The sequence below is a fragment of the Nansenia antarctica genome, assembly GCF_963989245.1.
Source record: "Nansenia antarctica genome assembly, chromosome: 11".
NCBI classification, from domain to species: domain Eukaryota; kingdom Metazoa; phylum Chordata; class Actinopteri; order Argentiniformes; family Microstomatidae; genus Nansenia; species Nansenia antarctica.
In genome coordinates, this window is record NC_137681.1 from 27,074,698 (window position 1) to 27,097,785 (window position 23,088).

A 23,088-nucleotide genomic window follows, 5' to 3' on the forward strand; every position below is an offset into this window, starting at 1 on the left:
GGTGATAAGCAGAGGCTAAGTCTATAGTAGAAAAGACTGTGGCTCCACGGAGCTCAGCGAACAGTTCATCCATGTGCGGTAAGGGATGACAGTCACTGATGATTGCCTTATTAGGTTCTCTGAGGTCAACACACAGGCGAGGCTTTCCTCCCCCCTTTCTCTGGGTCACAACTATAGGGGAAACCCATGGAGATGCGTCTATACGTTCTATAACGCCTTTTTCCTGTAGATCTGCGAGCTCATCGGTCACAGCCTGCCTCACTGAGAACGGAAGCCTCCTCAGTTTCTGCTGTACTGGCACAGCATCTGGTTTAACCTGTATTTTGTGCATAAAACCTTTTGCACACCCTAACTCCTGTACTAGAACCTCTGGTTCGGTCTGTGGAGTGGTACTCTGTACAGTAGGTGCTCGGAGCACAGTAGGAGAGCTAGCAGAGCTAACAGTAATAATTTTGTTACCCTCAATGCACATCTGCAATGCTACAAATAAATCTAGTCCCAGCAATGCATTTCCTGATTCAACCACTATCAATGAACCTGTAACTGAATGTCCATTATGAACAACTGTAGCATGCATGCAACCTTTAACAGGACTTTTCTCTCTGGAGTAAGTAATCAGATTCACTGTAGGCTCAGCAAGGACACATGTATGGAAAAGTGTCTGGTAAGTACTCTCTGGAATAATAGAAACAGATGAGCCTGTATCCACTATCAGCTCAACATCATGGGAATGATAATTTGCATCAACTCGTACAGTACACATAATTTTATCATTCACGACGGCCCCCTGCATGTAAAGCACAGTAACGTCATTCACCACTACCTCACGCACCTCTTTTTGAGCCGATCTACACACCTTGGAAAAATGTCCAACTTTTCCGCATGTATTGCAAGTCACCTTAACCGCCGGGCATGTAGGCTTGTTAGCTAAGTGTCCCGTGGATCCGCATCGGAAGCAGGCGCGCTGATTCCCAGTTGTAGCTGGCTGGCTGTAGACCGTGGCAGGTGCAGTCGTCGTCGGAGATTTATTCTTGCCCTTGTCGAACCTCCTCCTCGTCGGCTGTTTCTCGATGGCTCTCACCGAAGCTGTAGCTCCAGAGAGAACGTTGGAGTTCCGTAGTCCAGCCTCGATTTGTAAGGCCATTGAAGTAGCTTTGTCCAGAGACAAATCCGATTCAAGCAAAAGTCTGTCTCGTATGCGTGTATTAGCAACACGCTCAATCAGTTGATCACGAATCATTTGTTCCTCCATGGCGCCAAATTCACAAGCTGCAGCTAGCTCGCGTAATGAAGCAAGGAACTGATTAACCGTCTCGTCAGGACCCTGAGCTCTCTGTCGAAATTTGTGACGTTCAGCAATCACATTCACCTTAGGAACAAAGTACTTTTTCAGTCCATCCACGGCAGAAGTGTAGGTAACACCCGTATCCTTTAGAGTGTAGAACAGTCTTTGTCCTTCGGTCCCCAGTGCATGAAGAAGAATCGCGCGCTTTCTTTCCTCCGGCCATTGTTCTCCGGTAGCATCAATTACGAGCATGTAATTTTCAAACATTCTCAACCAAGTAGGAAAAGAAATAGCAGGTTCGCCTGGCACAGGCATGAACGGTGTAGGTAAGGGTACGGAAATAGCCATCCTCGTCGCCAAAAATGTGGTATTCTGTAGTAAGAAAGTAGTTCGTAAAAGAATGAGACCGGGATACACGCAGCTGCTGTTCAATTCGCCATTTATTCAACTCCCGTTCTTCACCTCCGGAAGTGCATACATCACTTCCGTCACTGCATACATCACTATCGTACTAGCGCCCACTGGCGGTATAAACAGGACACAACAGTAGTCACATTAGGGATGCAACATATGTTTTAGCAAATATGTTTAAGTCAAGACTAAAAACCCATCTTTTTAATATTTCCTTTAAATGACTAATATAGATTATATAATGATTGGAGCACTTTGATCTGCAACGTTTGCAGGAAAAGTGCTATATTATTATTATAAATAATACATTTTATCAATGTGTAACTTTGACAAGAGACTTTGACAAGAGAACTGGGTTGATAGGGAGACTTGACGAGATGGACACTGTAGGAGTTGGATAACTCCAGTAGATGGCAGTAGTGCAACGCTAAGGATGCAAGCTGCCGTTAAATCCAACAGAAGAAGAAGAAGAAGAAGATTCCACCAACGCGTCACCGGCTGCGTTCGTAAATTTGCTCTGGAAATCAGATCAGCACTCATGGAATGCCTCTTGTCCAATCACATTACTTGGTCCCTTTGTGACGTTGAACCCAGTGTGCGCTCCGGCGTTCCCATAGCACATTTACGAACGCATCCACCGTATGTTTCTTCTCCAACGCAGCTGACGATGTAAACAAGACGGTAGACGGAGTGCGAAGGTCCGAATTATCCGCTGTTTTCTCCAATGATAGCCCTCATTTAAACCCAACGAACAGCCATGGGGCTCCCTGTAACTATCAAGGTTAATTTCAGGGGAAATGTCAAGCGATTCGTGGCTCCAGATCTGGACATGTCTGAGTGGGAGGCGGTGGAGAGCTGGGTGAGTGTGGAGCTGAGGCCTGGGGACAGCTGAGGGGCCTCGCTGGGGCCTACATACATACTACTACATTCTTCCACATACTATACATCTTTTAGTAATTCTTATATTATTTGTTTATCTTTGTCCTATGCCCCTTGGATTGTATGGTTTATTCTTGTTTTATTATGTATTTTATATTATAATATTGATTACTTTTGTTCTATTATTGTTTTTATGCTGTGTGGATATGTTAAAGCACTTTGAGCTGCAACCTTTGCAAAGTGCTGCAAAGTGCTATACAAATAACGGTTATTATTATTATTATTATTATTATTATTATTACAAACATTGGACCACTTGAAGGACGTTTGCCCGCGATCTGTCGTTAAAGTGAAACATTAAGGCATCATAGCCATCCTACTAGTTAGATGCCTTGTCTTGTACATGTACGTGCGATCTGCTGTGTTATAATAGACTGAGTGGTTGTTTGACTAAAGGGAATTGAGTTTGTCTGTCTTGGTCTCCATGAATGGTTCTCTGTTCCACTGCCACTAGCTGCAAAACAAGACATGCTTTATGTACGTTTCATGTGATGAGATAATGTAATGCTGATTCTTCTTCACACAGATTAAAGCATCTTTTGGCATAAACCATTTTCAAGTGAAGTACTTTGACGAGGACAACGAGGAGGTGAGTGGACAGCTTCCGTGTTGGCGTCTGATAATGAAATGATGCCTCATACTTCTGAGTGTTAATAATCAAGGTGATGTAGATTCAGTGTGAAGACAAAGCCTGTAACATTGTCTTTCTCCTTGTTCCAGATATCCATTAACAGTCATGGTATGTGAAAAAAGAAGATAACCAAGTAGCAGAGAAATGCCATTTAATTGACTACAATCATATTCTATCACTAGTATTATAATTTCAACCCTCACAAAATTATTCTTTCTTTGTGTACATTTTCAGAGGAATATGAAGAGGCAGTCAAGGTATTCAGATATTATTTTGCATGTCACAAACATGGTGACAAACCCATTGTGTAAATCACAAATACATAGTTATAAACCAGTTCTTCAGCATGCCAAGTGCACGCCTATTCTACTCTGGATGCCAAAGGCGTGTCTTTGTGTGCCGTGTTCCCTGCAGAGTGCAGAGAAGCAGGGGAACCAGTTGCACATGAACGTGTACAAGATGAAGGGCCCGGTGTTGGGGGGGCCTCTGAAGACGGAGGTGAAGGAGCTGAAGGGAGACCTCCGCCCCGCCCCCCCGTACCCCTCCAGGGTCAAGACTGTGGACAAGGGCACGCAGGTCACCCCAGAGAGAGACGCTGTAAGGAGACACACACACACACACACACACAGCTATAAGTCAATGTGAATTTTGATTGACTGATTGACTGATTGACTGATTGATTGAATGACTGGTTGTTTGTGTAGGTGGTTGTAATTGATTGATTGAGTGACTGGTTGTTTGTGTAGGTGGTTGTAATTGATTGATTGAGTGACTGGTTGTTTGTGTAGGTGGTTGTAATTGATTGATTGAGTGACTGGTTGTTTGTGTAGGTGGTTGTAATTGATTGAGTGACTGGTTGTTTGTGTAGGTGGTTGTAATTGATTGAGTGACTGGTTGTTTGTGTAGGTGGTTGTAATTGATTGATTGAGTGACTGGTTGTTTGTATAGGTGGTTGTAATTGATTGATTGAGTGACTGGTTGTTTGTAGGGGTGTAAATCACCAGCTTCATCATGATACGATATTATATCGATTTGTTTGTATGACGATACAATGTTTGACGATATCACAATGTCAGTCACGATACGATTTCGATTCGATTCGATTCAAGATCGATATGACGATATGACGCGATATCATATGCCAATCTAACACAATTATCAACTCACAAAAACAACTAGAATATGATTTGACCATTTTATTTGTGAGCTCTTCCAGGTATCCAGCATTTAAATCATATTGTATTATACAGTATTCTTCTGTTACAAAAAGAAAAATAGACCCGTTCACTAGTCTCACAAACAAGAGATATTCAGCTTTAAAACATTAATGTCCTATGAAACAAAACTGGAAGAACTTGTCCCCCCTTTTTTAAGGCAGGATTTTGTAAACGTTCACTTTTTTACTGTCTCATAAACACAGTATTTTTAACAGTTAGAACTGAACCAAGGTCACCATTTAACCTACAGTATATTTGTGCAATAATAATAAATAATAATAAAATAATAATAAATAATACGTGCAAATGCAGTACAGTGCAGTACATCTTATATACATTCTTCTTAACCAAAATAAGCAATTTCAGCTGGAGAACAAAACAAATGTAAACAATTCCGCATTCTTAGTGCATATTGACAGATCACTAAGTATATCCTCCAGTGTTCTTCTTTGGGAGGTTTTTCTTCAAAAAAACGAACTTATCAACATGTTCAGGAGACAAAACACTACGCTCTGAATGCACAATGTCACCTGCAGTGCTAAAGACGCGCTCAGAGGGTACACTGGTACCAGGGATGTATAGGTACGTTTTGGAGAGGTTGGCCAGGAGGGGGAGCTCAGTCTGATGACTCTTCCACCACTCTAACACACTACCTCCCAGCATCAAAGATGCAGTGTCTTTATACTTAGCCACTTCAGCTTGGGCTAGCTCTCTGGAGGTCTTGACAGTCTGGCTAGGGTCCACAGTGAAGAAGGTGTCACCAAAGAGATCCTCAAGTGCCTTTGACCTCTTGGAGGTTGGGACATAATCTAAAATGACACAGAACACAAGATTGTAATATTTAGGCGGGCAAAATGTCTTGTTTGTACACTCCAAACACATACGCTTAATGTTAATTAACTCATTCACTTGTCTATGACATTGAATCAAACACAGTGAGTGAGTGAGTGAGTGAGTGTGTGGGCGAGTGATTGAGTGACTGACTGATTGAGAGTGTGTGTGTGTGTGTGTGTGTGTGTGTGTGTGAGAGATAAGCTTATTGTTAATTATCTCATTCACTTGTCTATGACACTGAATCAAACACTGTCCACACAAAGGAAACACACCTTGTTCAGGAGCTTGAACCTGGAAAGCAGGCACCAAGTCAGGTTGATCAGAGGTTGGGTCATCACAGTGAGGTGGTGTTGGGTCATCAGATGAGTGAGGAGGTGTATTCTCAACCTGTGCCACTGTGCCATTCTGTAGATTACACACACACACACAAAAGCAAATGTAAATCATGTCAACAATTGAAAAAAGTAATTAATATATTCATGATTAATAGTTTTTCTACCCCCAAAAAAAAAACAATACACGACCCATCTCACTCTGCCCAAAAGACGCGCAGCAGCGCATTTCAGGGCTTTCTGTGTGGACAAGTTAATAGTGTGCCCGAAGCATTTTATGTGTGGTGAAAGACTTGCCTCTACTCCGGCGACGGACATGTTGCTGGCATTATCCGTTACAAGCGCGGGGTTTTTGTCGCTTATATTCCACTCCACGCATGCCTCCTTCAAAACTGTGCCAAGATTTACTCCTGTGTGTGCGTCGTCCAAAATCCGTGTCTACAGAACATAATTCTTCATTTGCCAGTCGTTGTCAATATGATGGCAGGTTACAGTTACGTAGGCTTGTGTTGTACATGACGTCCACCCATCTGTGGTGATAGCGACTCTGTCTGCATGCAATAACTCACGTTTAACTTCGTCTTTTACTTGAGTGTACAGTCTCGGTATGCACGTTTCACTGAAGTGCTGTCTTGATGGTATTTTGTATTTCGAATGAATGAATGGACTTTATTGTCATTGCTACAGTACAGGTACCAAACAACGAAATTTCAGGTACCAAACCAGTACAGGTACCAAACAACGAAATTTCGGCTCCAGAGTGTGCAGTAGTTCACGAAAGCCATCATTCTCGACAACACAGTAAGGTCTCATATCTTTGCAAATAAAATATGAAATGGCACTTGTGATACTCGTCGCTCTTTTGGAGTTGTTGTTCAGTTTTTGCTGAAAGAAAGTGCTCAAAGCTGGTGTGCAGGCTTCTGGCACGGTAACGCTGGAGCTAGCGTTAGCACTAGCATGCGGGTCAATATTGTGTTTTTTCTTTAGGTGCGCGGTCAAGTTTGTAGTGTTTCCCGAGTAGTTCAACTCGCACTGGCATTGTTTGCATATGGTGAGTGTTTTGTCTGTAGAGCCGTCTTTGCTGCGGAATCCGAAATATTTCCAGACCGCCGACTTATTACCGAGAGGAGAGCGAATTTCGTCGTCGTTATCCCTGCTACTCGCCATGACTTGACCTTCACAGTGTGCAGCGCTCTTTGACTTTGTAGTTTGCCGCTGCTAGTCGCGCGCTGCACGGAAATGGTGACAGTCACGCAGAATGTGCCATTTCAAAATAAAGGTGTATCTTTAAGATGACGATATAGATCGATGTTTTTACATTGCGTCGATGTAATCAGATCGTTAGTCAATGAATCGATGCATCGATGTGAATCGATGTATCGTTACACCCCTAGTTGTTTGTGTAGGTGGTTGTAATTGATTGATTGAGTGACTGGTTGTTTGTGTAGGTGGTTGTAATTGATTGATTGAGTGACTGGTTGTTTGTGTAGGTGGTTGTAATTGATTGACTGAGTGACTGGTTGTTTGTGTAGGTGGTTGTAATTGATTGATTGAGTGACTGGTTGTTTGTGTAGGTGGTTGTAAAGGACAGTAAGGTGACCAAGCCTGAGGATGAACCTCCTCCAGTCTGGTTCAGGTCCTACATGGAAAAGGTAAGTCATTATTTTAATAAAATGTACATAAATAACGTACAAAGGCACATTCCAACCAAATAGAAATGACAATTCAATTCTTCATAAGTTGGCTGTCAATAGGTGTATATCAGTGTCATACAAATATTTTCTATTGCTGTATTTAATTGAATAATCAATATAATTGAACAGACAGCTCACAAAGTGAGTCCCTACGTCCCCTTCATGTCTCTCTCTCCTCCTCTCTTATGTCTCTCTCCTCCTCTCTTATGTGTCTCTCTCCTCCTCTCTCCTCCTTATGTCTCTCTCCTCCTCTCTCCTCCTCATGTCTCTCTCTCCTCCTCTCTTCTCCTTATGTCTCTCTCCTCCTTATGTCTCTCTCCTCCTCCTCTCTCTGGTAGTTCAAGGATGAGGTGGTGAAGGAGGTGGTGGAGAGGATGTGTAATGACTTCTCTGGCCAGTGCTGCACCCACAAAGCCCCCGACGAGACCCCCGAGACCCTCGGAGCGGCCGGGGGTGCCCCTGCCATCGCCTCGGGGTCAAAGGTCATCTCCAGCTCTGCCCTCTCTACTGGGACGTCTCTCTACACCCCTGTCTGCAGCAGCTGCCAGAGGTCCACCTCAGAGGGGGCGTACCAGTGCAGGTACCTACCAACACTGACTGGGCTCACTCTGCCCTGATGAATAATGCAGTGAGATGTAGGAGTCACACAGGGGCGCTGCAGGCACTCTGGGTGTGTTGTAATGAGTTAGTTACAGTATTGTAATGAGTTAGTTACAGTGTTGTAATGAGTTAGTTACAGTGGCTGAAAAGGCAGAATTGTTTCAATTTGCCATTGTTTATTTTTTTATTAGGTATTTTAAAAAAATGAAAAAATTAAAGACTTAATTTATTTATTTTTTTGTTTAACAGTTTTTTTAATAAAAAGAAAAGAGCAAGAAGACAAAAAAAAAAAAAGTAAAATAACAAAAGATAGAGAGAGACTTCATTGATTTTCTTTTGAAAATAGAATAATCTCCTACCTTTGGACGGGCAATAATAAGTCACCTCTTGGTCTTGTCTCTCTCCAGTGTGTGTCCCGCCTGCATCCTGTGTCAGCTGTGTAGAGACAGCCACGACCCCAGCCACAACCTGATCAGAACCAAGACCCCTCTCTCCATAGCCGAGCACGGGATGTCTGGGGAGTTAAGGTCAGTCCACTGGCTGCTAAGGTGGTTCTCTGTTCCCCTGTTACCGCTTCCATGCCTTCATGTCCCCCATGGGGGGAGGGGGGGTTTGGGGGCTGCTGCTGTGTGCTGGTAGGCAAACTGGAGGTAGTCTCTCTATGAGTAGAGGGCTGCAAGGGAATTCTCCTGGATGCACAGTGTACAGGTTTTTCGCCCTTGCTTGCGTGTTCTGTCATCATGTAGCTTTAAATGTCCATCTTAAGCCCAATTTATACTTCTGTGTCGAATTTACGCGCGGCTACGCCGTAGCCTACGCAAGGGCTCTCCCAATTTATACTTCTGCGTCTGCGGGCTGCGTCTGCGGGCGATTATGTATTGTAATCAATACATATTGCAAAGTTTTAGACCTGTTTTTAGTTTTATTTTGTATGTTGCTTTTGTGGTCATTTTGAAATACACATAGTCTCCTAAAATTATATATGATAACATACCACAAAAGAGCATTTTGCGCTGAATACAATGATATGCAACACTTGATAGTTCCATTTGGGATTACATAAGCTTATTACAAATTAGAATTATTATTATAAAATTGGGAAAATAGAACAATAGACCCCTGGGGGTTAAAATTCCTAAAAGATGTTTGGTAAAAAGTGTTACCGCAATCCTGCACCAATAGACTGTTCAAACTAATATGACGTGATATAACATATGTAATCAGCTAGTTGGCGGGAAAGCTAGTTCGTGGCAGAATTTAGAAAGTGCATGGACATAGTTACAAGTAGCTATCTATTGCTGCAGAAAAATGCCTGGAAAATGTTCCTTCAATAATTTATGGCTTTTGGACAACAAATATAAAACATGGCTCAAGAGAGAGGCAGACCCTGGCCGTGCTGCATGTAGAGTGTGTGTGAAAACGTTTGATGTTAGTAACATGGGAGAAGCGGCGCTCGTTAGCCATGCTAAAGGGAAGAAACATCTAGAAAACCGAAAGGCGGCTGAACAGACCGCCAGCGTCAACACCTACTTCACCCCCCAGCCTGCTGCAGCCAAGCCAGATCGGCCTACAGCTTTACCTTCGAGTTCAACTAACACGGCAAGCATATCTGCAAGACAACCGACTCTCAATCAGTTTGCTGCCTCAAACGATGTGCTATCAGCTGAAGTGATGTGGACTCTAAAGGCAATGGATTCGCATTATTCCTACAGTTCCTGTGCCAACACAGGTGACGTTTTCCGAGTAATGTTTCCCGACAGCGAAATAGCTTCCAAATTCAGGTGTGGGGAAACTAAGTCTGCATACCTAGCAACATTTGGATTAGCTCCATACTTCAAATCACTCCTGGTCAGAGAGGTGTCCAGGCAGGCAGGTTACGTAATGATGTTCGATGAAAGCTTGAATAAAGCTCTCCAGCTCAAACAGATGGATCTGCACGTACGCATTTGGGATGGCGGGGAGGTGAAAACCCGCTATATAGGCTCAGAATTCCTTGGACACGCAACTGCCCTGGACATTGTAGAGCGGATGCAAAATATCCTCTCTGAAACAGGGATGAAGAATCTTGTGCAGGTGTCAATGGACGGGCCCAACGTGAATTGGAAAGTGTTCGATTTAATACAATCGGACTTATTCCAAATAGATAAATCTCTACTGAACATCGGGTCATGCGGACTGCACTCTCCATAACGCCGTCAGAGATGGATACAAGGCAAGCGGATGGGAGGTGGACCATACCCTCTCCAGCCTGTATTGGCTCTTCAAGAACAGCCCCGCGCGCAGAGAGGACTTCATAAAACTCACCGGCTGCGACACACGCATGCTTAAATTCTGCCAGCACCGATGGGTTGAAAATGTCAAGGTTTGTGAGAGAGGGTTGATGCTGTGGCCTCATGTGATGAACTACGTCTAGGGATGTCCCGATCCCACTTTTTCACTACCGATACCGATACCTGGGCTTCGGGTATCGGCGATACCGATACCGATCCGATATTTGTATAAATTTTTTGACCCCTGAATATTATTATTTATTTATTTTTTTTTCCTAACACCAGGGGAGCCACCCCTCCTAAATTTCGTTGTTTGGTACCTGTACTGTAGCAATGACAATAAAGACCATTCATTCATTCATTCATTCAAATACCTCCCCAATAGTCCACACCAACAACAGTTAAATTAAAGACTGCCAGCCTTTATTAAAGCAACAAATGCGACGTGTTGTGGATTGGAACTACGGATCATAAGCTTTCAAATGATGTGTCATACATTGAAATCCGAAAAAATATGAAGTTAGAGTAATTTGAATGTTGTTAGACGTCAGGCACATAGGGTTAACCTCTTTGTAATGAAACCGGAAGCACACAGCGCAGCGCTATGCGCATTTTAAGCGCATATAGGACTCGCGTGAAGCGCTATGCGCATTTTAAGCGCATATAGGACTTGCGTGAAGGATTTCTGCGACACGTGTTTCTGTTCACTGTTTTTATTCTCTCATCGCTTATACACATAAGTTTGACTGCGGATGACAGTAGGATCGGATCGGAGCCTTTTTTTTTTCTGGTCCGATCTCCGATCCAGCATTCAGGACCAATATCGGGTCGATATCCGATCTCAGTATCGGATCGGGACATCCCTAACTACGTCGATGCAGTCTCACGAGGTGAATTACCCGAACCAAAGATAAAATCTTTCCAGGAGATCAAGAAGGCCTGTGCAGATCCTCTTTTCCCGGTGAAAACGGCAGTATTCCTGAGCATAGCCAAGCAGGTCACCCCTTTCCTCGTCCAGTACCAAACCGACAAGCCAATGCTACCATTCATGAGTGAGGACATGTACCAGCTGCTCAAAGGTAATACAAATTATGTAATTATGTCTCTCTCTCTCTCAATGTTCATGACAGTGTAAAATGTAAGCTATCGTTAGAGTAACATTAGACAGGGCCACATTGTACATGTGTTACTATTATTTTGGTCATCATTCATAATTCATCAGCATCACTAACTAGCCTACATCCTTCAAAATGATCTTGTAAACTGTTTCAACTTGAAGTGAACAGGGATAACAATTATGAAGAGAGATTTATTACAGGACTGTTGTATTAGACTGCATTCGTAGTTGTACCTTATAAAGTGGCAGTGAGTGTTCCTGCATACATTGACATAGTATTTAACCCCCTGACGCCGATTGTCGCGAATTTGCCTCAAACCGCTTCAATTCAGAATGCAGCCGAGATAGCATATATTATGCCAGTTTGTGCACATTCAATACGTGCCTAGGAACCTTTTGCAAGCAGTGGTTTGTCATCGGAGTCTTGTCAAAGTCTAACAGCCTGCGCCGTTCAGCCAAAGAAAAGAAAGCAAGTCTTCTGGACATTGAAAAGCAAATCGATGAGAAACTAAAAGAAATGAAGAGTGAGTAGACACAGTTTAGTACCAAACAGCAACGAAAGCAGGAGACACTCGGTAGTCATTGTATGTGCATACACATTGTTAAAACTAAAGCAAGTATATCTGTCGCATTCCACTTATGTTTTATACTGTTATGTTGAGTGATTTGTCATGGTAGGCCATGGTGGTTTTTCCTGTTCATTACAGCCTACAGTAGCCTAGCCCTTGTTAGTATACGTGCGGTTCCAGATTCCATGTTCCAGGTTTTAGTCTCAGATTGTTGTGTAGCCTAATGCTGTATGAGGCATTGATTGCTCTTGTAACAGACTGTAATTTATTCTATTTTATTGATATATGATATTGATTGATTGACATGTGAGCTACTGAAGTGAACAATTATTTGTAATTGTTGAATATCTGATTGTCTTGAATATATTAAATGCCATCTGTTACCTCTTCAATGTTTTTGCTTTCTTGAGCATGTAAATACTGTAGCATTTGGTTATTTGTTGTAGTTTGTTGATAAATGCTACATTCACTTCAATGCATAATTGAATACAAGAATACAGGTACAGCTCAATAAATTAGAATATCATGGAAAAGCATGTAAGTAAAAAAGAAAAGTAAATTTATTCCAGTAATTCAATTCAAAAAGTGAAACTCATATAATAGGCTATAGATTCATTACACACAAAGTGACATATTGCAAGCCTTTATTTCTTGTAATTGTGATGATTATGGCTTACAGCTCATGAAAACGAATGAGCTGTAAGTTGTCTGTCAGTATCTCAGAAAAATTAGAATGATAAAACCAATAAAAAAAATGTAATACAGAAATGTCCGCCTTCTGAAAAGTATGTTCATTTGGTCGGGGCTGGAGGAAGAGCGGAGAGGCACAGAATCCAAGTCATTTTCCACGATATTCTAATTTATTGCACTGCACCTGTATGGGTGCCATAGACTCCAACGCCATTGCGCAATGCCCCAGGATAGGTGGTAATGTTGGATAGACACAACTTCCCTTACATTAACCATGCTACATTTTTGCTACACTGCTGAGGCTCATTATTGCGCTCTATAAACTAAGTTATGGAAATTAGGTAAAATATTATGGAAAAGTTATGGAAAAGTTTTGGAAAATCATTGGTGAAAAAGTGTGGGAACCCTGTGCTTTGCTGCAAGCAGAAAACTGCAGGAGCTACGATACAATGTTGCAGGTTCCTCCGTCACGGCGGTGTTCCTTGATGGAAGTGTCAGAGCGTTCGCATTGTTGGGAACCCTTCTGCATCCTCAGCAGGTATCTCAGGGTCACCAGCGTTTCGCCCCTTAGCCTGTACGCCTCGCCTGAGTGGGGCTGCAAAGATTAACCTTCGCCTGCGGAAGGGTTCCAACTGCGTCAACCACAACCATCTTGAGCTGGTTTCAGCTGCCATGGCTATCTCCCGAAATGTCTTCAGATTTTTTGGCTCCAAGCCAACCTTCTGTAAGAAATAGCGCACTGATGTTGCCGGGAAACCACGGCAGCCGACTTCAATTGGTAATAAAGTTGCGTGCCATCCTTTGAGAAGAGCCTCATCAATCAAATCTTGGTATTTTGCTTCCTTCAGTTGGTGAGAGATGGCTAGCCTGTCCAGGGTTCGACAGTAACGCCGTTTTACTTGGCCGGACCAAGTAAAACATTCGCCGGGGTTGTTTGCGCGAGCCCGACGACTCTGCTAGATCCCAGATATTTTTACCTGTGTGCAGGAAGAACAACAGACGGCACAGGCGCGAGACTAGACTAGATGATCGTGAATGAAGATATTATCAAAGCGTACGTGCCTGTTAATCACACGTACGCTTTGATAATATCTTCACTCACGATCATCTAGTGAACCCTGCTGTCCTCCCAGGGCACTGTGAGTTCGTCTACTATGATGGTTTTTGTGCTCCTGTAACATCATGGTACTATAGAACCACAAAGGCCCATAAAACAAGACTCCAGACAGCCCAAAATAAACTGGTTAGGCTTCTGCTAGGCCTCAACCCTAGGACACATCTAACCGCTGCTCATTTTTTGAGCCTTGATTGGCTACGAGTAGTTGACAGAGTGCAGCAGCTTGCACTGGGCCTGGTCTTCAAGATACGCTACACCACAAAGACACCCAAGTACCTGTCAACATACTTCCAAAAAGTGAACAACGTCCACACATACAACACCAGAGGAAGCTCCACGAACCACGTTCAACCGCGTTGCACCACAAACAAGGGGTTAAACTCGTTTGCAAACTATGCAGTAAAAATGTGGAACGCCCTTCCTATAATCTTAAAGGAGTGCAAAACACTGCCCACCTTCAAAACCACTCTCAAAAAACATTTACAGGAGGCTGCAATCCGTAACTGGACCCTCTAAATCAAAAATCAGATTAAAAGACCCGAACTACCCACTGTACATACTTTGTGTTTTGTCCCCCGCCCCCACCTGTGGTGTATGTCCCCACCTGTCCCACCCGCTGTACATACCTTATGTTTTGTTGTATTGTTCTTCCCATGATGGATGTGTGTTTATCTTGTAGATAGTAATAGTTATTTGTCTGTATTATCTTGTAGATAGTACTAGTTTTTTTTGTCTGTCTTACATGTAACGATGAATTGAGAATCAAGGACCCCAATTGAAATAAGCCAGTGGCTTTCTTGGGTTTTTATCCTGTTAGTTGACCTTGTATGTAATATGTACTTTCATGTACCTACTTCTGCAAATCTTCTAATAAAGTTTTCAATCAATCAATCAATCAGTCTGGTCGGAGTGAGGTTACCGCCACCTCCTCCGGAAAGACAAGTTTCTTCTTTAGGTCCACTTGCATCTCCCAGTCGGAAGCCCGATACAAAGTGGAGGGCAGGTTCTTTGCAGTTGTTCTTGCCATAGGAGTCATATCCCCTTGCCTTCGGAAATTGACAGATTTGGGTGGTGATGCCTGATGTTTGTTTGCTTTCTCCCTCTGTTGGTCCACCCATTTGGCAACTTCCATAAGGACCTTATCGTGCCTCCAACGGTATCGCCCTTCTCCAAGTGATTTGGGACATCCAGTCAAGATGTGATTCAGTGTGGAAAGGGTTGCTCCACACTGCTTGCAGGCTGCATCTTCTTCCTTGCCCCAGATCTTTACGTTTTTTGGAGTTGGCAAAAGATCAGCCACAGCGCGCAGGAGGAAGCTCAGTTTTCCCTGGTCAGTGCCCCGGAGTTCCATCCAGGACAGCGGCCGCTCAAGTGCCTGATCCCACTGCATCCATTGTCCCTGGCAGGCGAGTGTTACTGCTTTCACACGGCGGTCTTCTTCAGCAGCCTCTCTGACCCTTTGCACCACAAGCTCTCTCTTGCCTTTGGCGCTGGCCTTGCTCCACCTCTTGGCATTGTAATTTCCAAGTCCTAGCTGTCCTTGACAGACCACCCCAATGATCTCCTGGTGCTTCCAGTGCACTTCTGCCTCCTTCACTGCTTCCTGGGGCTTCCACTTCCTGCCGCATTTGATGGCCTTGTTAGCGTGACAACCTTTCTCATCCTTGGAAAGAAGCAGTGTGCTGACTGCTCTTGCCTTGGTGGCTTTGAATTCTTCCACGACCGATGAAACTGGTAAGCGGAGCTTGGAGGTCTTGCTATACAGATTAATCGAGCTGAAACTTGGGGGGACGCCCAGCCATCTTCGAACGAATTTACTGCACAGTCTCTCCATCGCTTCCACTTGAGTCATGGGAAAGTCATACAGCAGGAATGGCCATTGTAGTCTTGGTATGAGGACGTACTGAAAGCTCCACACCTTAAACCTCCCAAGCAGCTGGCTGTTGTCAATTGCTTTGAGCCAGACGTTTAGCTGAGCCTTGGTGTCTTTGAGGTTGCCGCTGTCCCTCAGCGTGCTGTCATAATGCTTTCCAAGGCATCGGATCCCTTGATCTTGAATCGTTGGAATCTCAGAACCTTGAATGTTGAAGATGTTTTTTGTTAGCTTTCCTTTCAGGATACTTAAGCTCCTAGATTTTCCTGCCTTGAATTGCATCCGTGCCCATGTAGCCAACTTCTCCAGTGAGCTTAGTGTTCCCTGGATTGATGGAGTCATCACAGTTATATCATCCATGAAAGCTCTACAGGCGGGTGTCTTGTATTGTCGTCTGCTTTTGGCCCTCTACACTGCATCCCTCCTGCCTTTAGTAGTAGATTCATGGCGGCGATGAACAGAACCACGGATATTGTACATCCTGCCATGATGCCCTTCTCGAGCCTTTGCCATTTTGTGGTGAAGTTTCCCACAGTGAACCTCATGTTCAGTGAATCCATATATATATATATACTGTATATCACAAGTGTTCTGTCATCATGTAGCTTTAAATGTCCATCTTAGTAATCTTCCTTGCTCTCTGTGAAGTGCATTGGGTCACATTTTGTGAAAATCTTTTGTCAAAACTTGATTTGATTTGATTATGCTGTATGTTGCATCCTACATATAATATGTTATATATTGTCACCTTCTTAAAAGAACGGCCCAAGTCATATTTTCAAGTTTTGCGAAATACAGAATAAACAGAACCAAATCTAGAATATATGAAAAACATAATTTTCCTTAAAAGTGACGTAAGCCATTATTTTGAAGAAGGTGACGATATGAATGTGTTTGTTCATGTTGTATCTTTCTTAAGTTACTTGTTGGACAATAATCAAGAATATTATATAGAGTTTTAAGACGATTATAAGTACACAGGTTTACAAAATATATGAGAGCTTGCTGCTGGGGGTTGCTGGGATCAGAGAGAAGGTCCCCTTGGGCCCACTCCCCTATTTATAAACAATAATATGTAAATACAGTTTCAAACAATAGCCTATTACAATTACTGTAGTTGGTGACTTGAGTGTGAAAAAGGGGCATTCACATATGATGTCACTCTGGCCTAATGTTGTTCCAGGTTAAAGGTCAGGGCAGATTCACAGGAAGTCATCCTAAAATGCCCATATAAGGACATCCATTTCCTGAGGCAAAAACATATGGCTCTTGAGACAAAAGGATGTGTTACAAGATGTCATAAAACACCCCTTTGTCAGCAGACATTCTTCCATAGCCAAACAGCCTAACCTAAGTAAAGCCCAATTTATACTTCTGTGTCGAATTTACACGCGGCTACACCGTAGCCTACGCAAGGGCTCTCCCAATTTATACTTCTGCGTTGATCGGTCTGCGTCGCGTTGGTCGGTGTACTCATAGCGGCATAATATCGATTTATTTTTTATGCTTGTTGAAAAGAAAATGTCTATAATGGATTGAAATGACATTAAACTAAGATGATACGATGGTTATCATAATTTTTCTAATCTTTATTAATAAGTAATTACAGAAAAAGTAAATTACGGTACATTTCTGTCATGGCTTCCGCATTTACGAGAGAGTCAGAATGTGACGCTACCAAGCGGACCAATCACAGTTCTTATAGATAACTTTACATTAAATATGTCTTATCGTCATCCGCTGTCAAACGCCACAGGTAATCATTTATTTCTAAATAAACAGGATTGTACATCTCGTAAATGTGAATCGCGCTCCTTATGGGAAGGCTGTGCTTGACGCTTCCATGGGGCGCTCCGTTGGAACAGTGTACTCATAGCGGCATAATAGCGATTTTTTTGTTATGCTTGTTGTAAATAAAAGTTATATGATGCATTGAAATGACATTAAACTAAGATAATACGATGGTCATCATAATTTTTCTAATCTTTATAGATTATATAAGTAATTACAGAAAAAGTAAATGACATTTCTGTCATGGCTTCCGCATTTTGGCCGACGAGAGAGTCGGAATCATGTCAGAATCATGTGCTACCAAGCGGACCAATCACAGTGCTTACGGTCTGCGTAGGCACTGCCGCGTAGTTACATTTTTGGACAGGTGCGTGTGAGCCTACGCAGGCTACGGCGTAGGCTACGGCGTAGATTTTACGCAGAAGTATAAATTGGGCTTAATACAGTCCATGCATGTGTGTGTTCAAGTAAAATATAGTACATTCAGCTTTGTGTCTTTATAGCACCCACAACTCTCTGCTCTTGAAAACACAGCAAGCCTTATGTGAAAAAGCAGGACAGCTGTTTCATTCATGTTGTTCTGGTTTTCTCTCACCCAGGTTCCCGAGGCGAGGAGACCGGATCGTGCGCAAGGCCGAGAGACAGCGCCTCAAAGCCGAGAAGAAGCAGCTGAAGGCGGAGGTGAAGGAGATCAAGAAGAAGCTGAGGCTGGAGAAGAGGGGCCTGCAGGGGAACGGCCCTAGCGCCTCTGGCACGTCCAACATGGCTGCCGCCTCCTCCTCCCAGGCTTCAGCCCCTGCCCTGGCCACAGAACCAGCCCCAAGACTGGCCTCAGGCCCAACTCCAGCCCCAGGCCCAACCCCAGCCCCAGGCCCAGCTCCAGCCCCAGCCCCAGGCCCGGCCCAGGCCCCACAACCCCAGGCCTCCAGCCCAGAGTAAGCGCCACACTCCGGGAGGGCGTCACAGAGTGCTGGGTGCTCTAGTCTTTGAACCCAGCATGGAAAAACAATACAGTCTTTTCTCAAGATACTATATCTGCCATCTTTGTAATAGTTGTATGAGTTTTAATCGCTCGCTGACTTGGCTGGCTGGCTGGCTGATGGTGGTGGTGGTGGATGATGATTGATGATGATGATGATGATGATGATGATGATGAAGGAACAACCTACCTCACACACATGTGAATCTGCTGCCTTTCTACTGCTGCTGCTTCATAGAAATTCTCTAATTGCTTTGAGCTGCAAAAAAAAACAAAAAGAGAGAGAGAGAAAAAAAAAAAAAAAGAAAGAAAGAAGGATCCTGCTTTTTTTTTCTGATTCGTAGAAGCTAAGATAGAAGAGGTGGAAGGTCTGATTGAAACCAGGGCTGTTTGACAACAATGCTCTGTACACTGTAAACTAGGGTTCCCCCTCCCGAGGCCTCCCACCCCCCCTTGGTGCCCACTATGGACGCCTTGTTTCTGGACGAAAACCTGCCTGACGGGACGCGCCTGGAGCCTGGCAGCAAGTTCATCAAACACTGGAAGATGAGGAACTCTGGGAGCCTCAGCTGGAGCTCAGAGACCAAGGTACCCCACCAGGACAGGCCTGCCCCCCCCTCCTCCTCCTCCTCGCTAGCTGTCTCTACAGGCTCAGGCCTCCCCTGCTGTCTCTAACCTGAGTACTAGAACTAACTAACTAACTAACTAACTCCACCATTAGTGAATATTTGACACACTCATTGTCTAAACCATAAATGGTAAAGCACTCCTTTGTTCTCAGTTGAAGTGCACCGTTGATGTTTTGTGTGTGTGTGTGCGTGTGCGTGCATGTGCGTGTGTGTATGTATCTGCGTGAATGTGGATCGTGTGCGTGTGTGTGCATGCGCGTGTCTGCGTGCGCATGTGTGTGTCTGCGCGTGTGCGCGTGCGTGCGTGCGTGTGTGTCCCTCCCCAGCTGAGGCTCATGTGGGGTAACCTCCCCCTGGCGTCGGAGGAGAGGCGTGAGGTCGCCGTTCCCCTGCTGCAGCCCGGCCAGGTGGGCGTGGTCAGCGTGACCTTCGTTGCGCCGGCGACGGGGGGCACCTACACGTCCCACTGGCGCCTGGCGCACCGTGGGGGGCAGTTCGGGCCCAGGGTGTGGTGCAGCATCGTGGTGGAGCCCAGCACCGACACTGACGCCAGCGGACAGGACAGACAGGACAGCGGGCCTCAGAACAAACGCCCGGCAAGTCTACCAGCCTGGGTCACGTTCTAATACACAGATCGTTAGCCTCATAGCATAATTGCCTCATAGCATAAATATGATAAAAGTCATATTTTGGCCAAATTGAGATATCTGCCTAACACTACTCTCCTAACACTGCTGATTCACTGTGCATTGTTGCCTATGCCGTCAGCCTATCAGAATGCTTGTTACATTCCAATATCACTATCTGCCCAAGTCATCTCTTTGACATTTTTGACACTACATACAGAGATGGCTCGGCTGACCACAAGTGAAGCATGACTTATTATGCAATTATGCTGAGGCTAACGATATGTGACGTTCTAATGCTTTGGTCCTCATATCGGGATCCGATGTAATGATCAGACTTTTCTTTCGAAAAATGTGAATACATTTCTGCGTTGTTGAAAATCAACGACACATCGCTAGTCAGCTAACACAGCTTGTTTTGTGAGCCTGCTAACAATGTAAAGTAGTGTTCTAGTTAACTAGGTAACAGTAAGGTCTGTCTTTATGTCTCTGTCTGTCTCTGTCTCTATGTCTGTCTCTGTCTCTATGTCTCTATGTCTTTATGTCTCTGTCTGTCTCTATGTCTTTATGTCTCTATGTGTGTCTGTATGTCTCTATGTATGTCTCTATGTATGTCTCTATGTATGTCTCTATGTATGTCTGTCTCTATGTATGTCTATGTCTCTATGTATGTCTATGTCTCTATGTATGTCTATGTCTCTATGTATGTCTATGTCTCTATGTATGTCTCTATGTATGTCTATGTCTCTATGTATGTCTCTATGTATGTCTATGTCTCTATGTATGTCTATGTCTCTATGTATGTCTATGTCTCTATGTATGTCTATGTCTCTTAGGGATGGACGGTTTCCAATTATTGAAACCGAAAAACCGTCAGAGAGTAAAACCGGGGTTTTCCGGTTAACCGAAAAATACAGTAAAAAAAAGAGCGCCAATTTCAAATAATTGAGCCCTACTGCTACAATACACTCATGTCGAACACCATTAAAACACCGTAAGCACAGTCGCAACACATTTAGGCTACTTAGTTTCACAAATATAAGTGGAAAGGCAGACTTTTGTAAGCTACACCATACATGAAAACACATGAACACTTAACACACCAGCTCCGCTGATCCAGGGTGCACGCCTGCACGGAAGATCATCTCTTGGAACAGCGTCTTCATTGAATGAACTGCTTTCTCAATATCTTGGTTCTTAGACAAAGTTTCAGCTGCTGCTCAATGTATTTAAATATTTGAATACTGCTCAATAATCACTGAAATATTAGACTTAGAATTATGCAGTGAACATACGCTTTTCATAAAAACCACATGCCGCGAGACTGACTCGTCCTGAACTGTCGTAAGTCAATCAACAAACAATGCCCCATCAAAATAAAAGTGCCCATGGTAGAGCTGTCAAAATAGAGCTTTCAAAATAAATGTACTAATACAGATAGAGATAAATACAGAACTACCTTTGCGTCACTAAGTGACCGCGTATCTTCTGAGACATGCGTTCTGTCATCACTTTCAGTAGCGCCTTCACACACAGTGGCGCTGTGCACAAACACTCTTGATCCGTATAGCTCTTGTTTTATTATATTGTGGTTTAGTAAATACTGCACTTGGAGTTACATTCAATGCATGATTTGTGCTATAGAACATAAATAAAGTTTGATTGATTGATTGATATCAAATCAAATCACATTTTATTTCTATAGCGCATTTCTCACAAAAGTGACCCAATGCGCTTTACAGAGAGCAGCGAAAATGATCTTATTAAATGTAAGCGAGTAATTGTAAAAAACCTTTCCTATCTACCAATAACTGAAGGCAACTATCTTTCCCATAGAGTGATTCGTTACCCTTAAATATAATCCCAATTAGATATTAATCCTCAGTTATTCTTCACAACTGACCAAACCTCTCACTCATTGCGCGGCAGATTCAGACTGTATCATTGTTATTTTCACACACGTCAAACATGTGACATGTTCCAGTTTTATTCTTATTCTATTTTATTCTTCTAAAAATAATAATAATAATAATAATACGGTTTCAGACGGTTTTGATAAAAAAACGTTTCTATTTTTATAAACCCCGGTTTTCGGTTTAACCGAAAAACCGTCCATCCCTAATGTCTCTATGTATGTCTCTATGTATGTCTGTCTCTATGTATGTCTATGTCTCTATGTCTCTATGTATGTCTATGTCTCTATGTATGTCTATGTCTCTATGTATGTCTATGTCTCTATGTATGTCTATGTCTCTATGTCTCTATGTATGTCTCTATGTATGTCTGTCTCTATGTATGTCTATGTCTCTATGTCTCTATGTATGTCTCTATGTATGTCTATGTCTCTATGTATGTCTGTCTCTATGTATGTCTGTCTCTATGTATGTCTCTATGTATGTCTATGTCTCTATGTATGTCTCTATGTATGTCTATGTCTCTATGTCTCTATGTGTCTCTATGTATGTCTCTGTGTCTCTATGTCTCTATGTCTGCCTGGATTCAGAGAGGAGTTTTTTTTAGTTAGTACAGACACACACTCAAGGGTGTTTATGACATCATCAACCCGATGCGTTTTGATCCTGACGTGCTTTCGATCAGAGCTCTATATGTTAAAAGGAGTGGTTGTGTTTGACTGGCTCAACACAGGTGACAAGAAAATAGTACAAGAATACATTCATGATACCTCCGGCTATTGGAATTCAGCTGCAGTTGTTGTCCCAACCGCTGCTCATGAGAGTGTTCCTCCCTGCTGTAGAGAGAAGAGGGGAGGCCCGTGGAGAAGGAGGAGAAGGAGGAGGTGTCGTCCTGCCCCAGCTCCAGGGACAGTGGTCTGGTCTGGTCTTTTGACCGCTACCATAGAGGCTTCTACCTGCCCTCTGTAGACCTGCTCACTGCACAGGTGAGGAGAGCTGCCCCCCAAGCCCCTAACACAGAGAGCTGCCTTCCCTAGCCCCTGATAGAGCTGCCCCCCCTAGCCCCTGATAGAGCTGCCCCCCTATTCCCTGATGGAGCTGTCCCCCCTAGCCCCTGATTGAGCTGCCCCCAAGCCCCTAACACAGAGAGCTGCCTCCCCTAGCCCCTGAAAGAGCTGCCCCCCTAGCCCCTGATAGAGCTGCCCCCAAGCCCCTAACACAGAGAGCTGCCTCCCCTAGCCCCTGAAAGAGCTGCCTCCCCTAGCCCCTGATAGAGCTGCCTCCCCTAGCCCCTGATAGAGCTGCCCCCCTAGCCCCTGATAGAGCTGCCTCCCCTAGCCCCTGATAGAGCTGCCTCCCCTAGCCCCTGATAGAGCTGCCTCCCCTAGCCCCTGATAGAGCTGCCCCCTAGCCCCTGATAGAGCTGCCCCCCTAGCCCCTGATGGAGCTGCCCCCCCTAGCCCCTGATAGAGCTGCCCCCCTAGCCCCTGATAGAGCTGCCTCCCCTAGCCCCTGATAGAGCTGCCTCCCCTAGCCCCTGATAGAGCTGCCCCCTAGCCCCTGATAGAGCT

The 23,088-nt window shown here is 44.0% G+C and overlaps 1 protein-coding gene across 1 annotated transcript in view; it reads left to right on the forward strand.

Annotated features, from left to right (window-relative positions):
• Nucleotides 1–2,395: 2,395 nt before the first annotated feature.
• The window catches only part of nbr1a (NBR1 autophagy cargo receptor a), a gene marked incomplete at its 3' end in the record, with an annotated part of 35,056 nt that continues 14,363 nt past the window's right edge, over nt 2,396–23,088 (forward strand). Inside the window, exons 1-12 of the mRNA XM_080542540.1 lie at nt 2,396–2,555; nt 3,162–3,224; nt 3,356–3,374; nt 3,501–3,523; nt 3,681–3,863; nt 7,224–7,301; nt 7,682–7,923; nt 8,351–8,470; nt 17,970–18,305; nt 18,772–18,937; nt 19,305–19,578; nt 22,364–22,503. Of these exons, the coding sequence (XP_080398666.1) occupies nt 2,454–2,555; nt 3,162–3,224; nt 3,356–3,374; nt 3,501–3,523; nt 3,681–3,863; nt 7,224–7,301; nt 7,682–7,923; nt 8,351–8,470; nt 17,970–18,305; nt 18,772–18,937; nt 19,305–19,578; nt 22,364–22,503 (1,746 nt within the window). The 5' untranslated portion in view covers nt 2,396–2,453. The remainder of the gene's footprint in view (nt 2,556–3,161; nt 3,225–3,355; nt 3,375–3,500; nt 3,524–3,680; nt 3,864–7,223; nt 7,302–7,681; nt 7,924–8,350; nt 8,471–17,969; nt 18,306–18,771; nt 18,938–19,304; nt 19,579–22,363; nt 22,504–23,088) is intronic.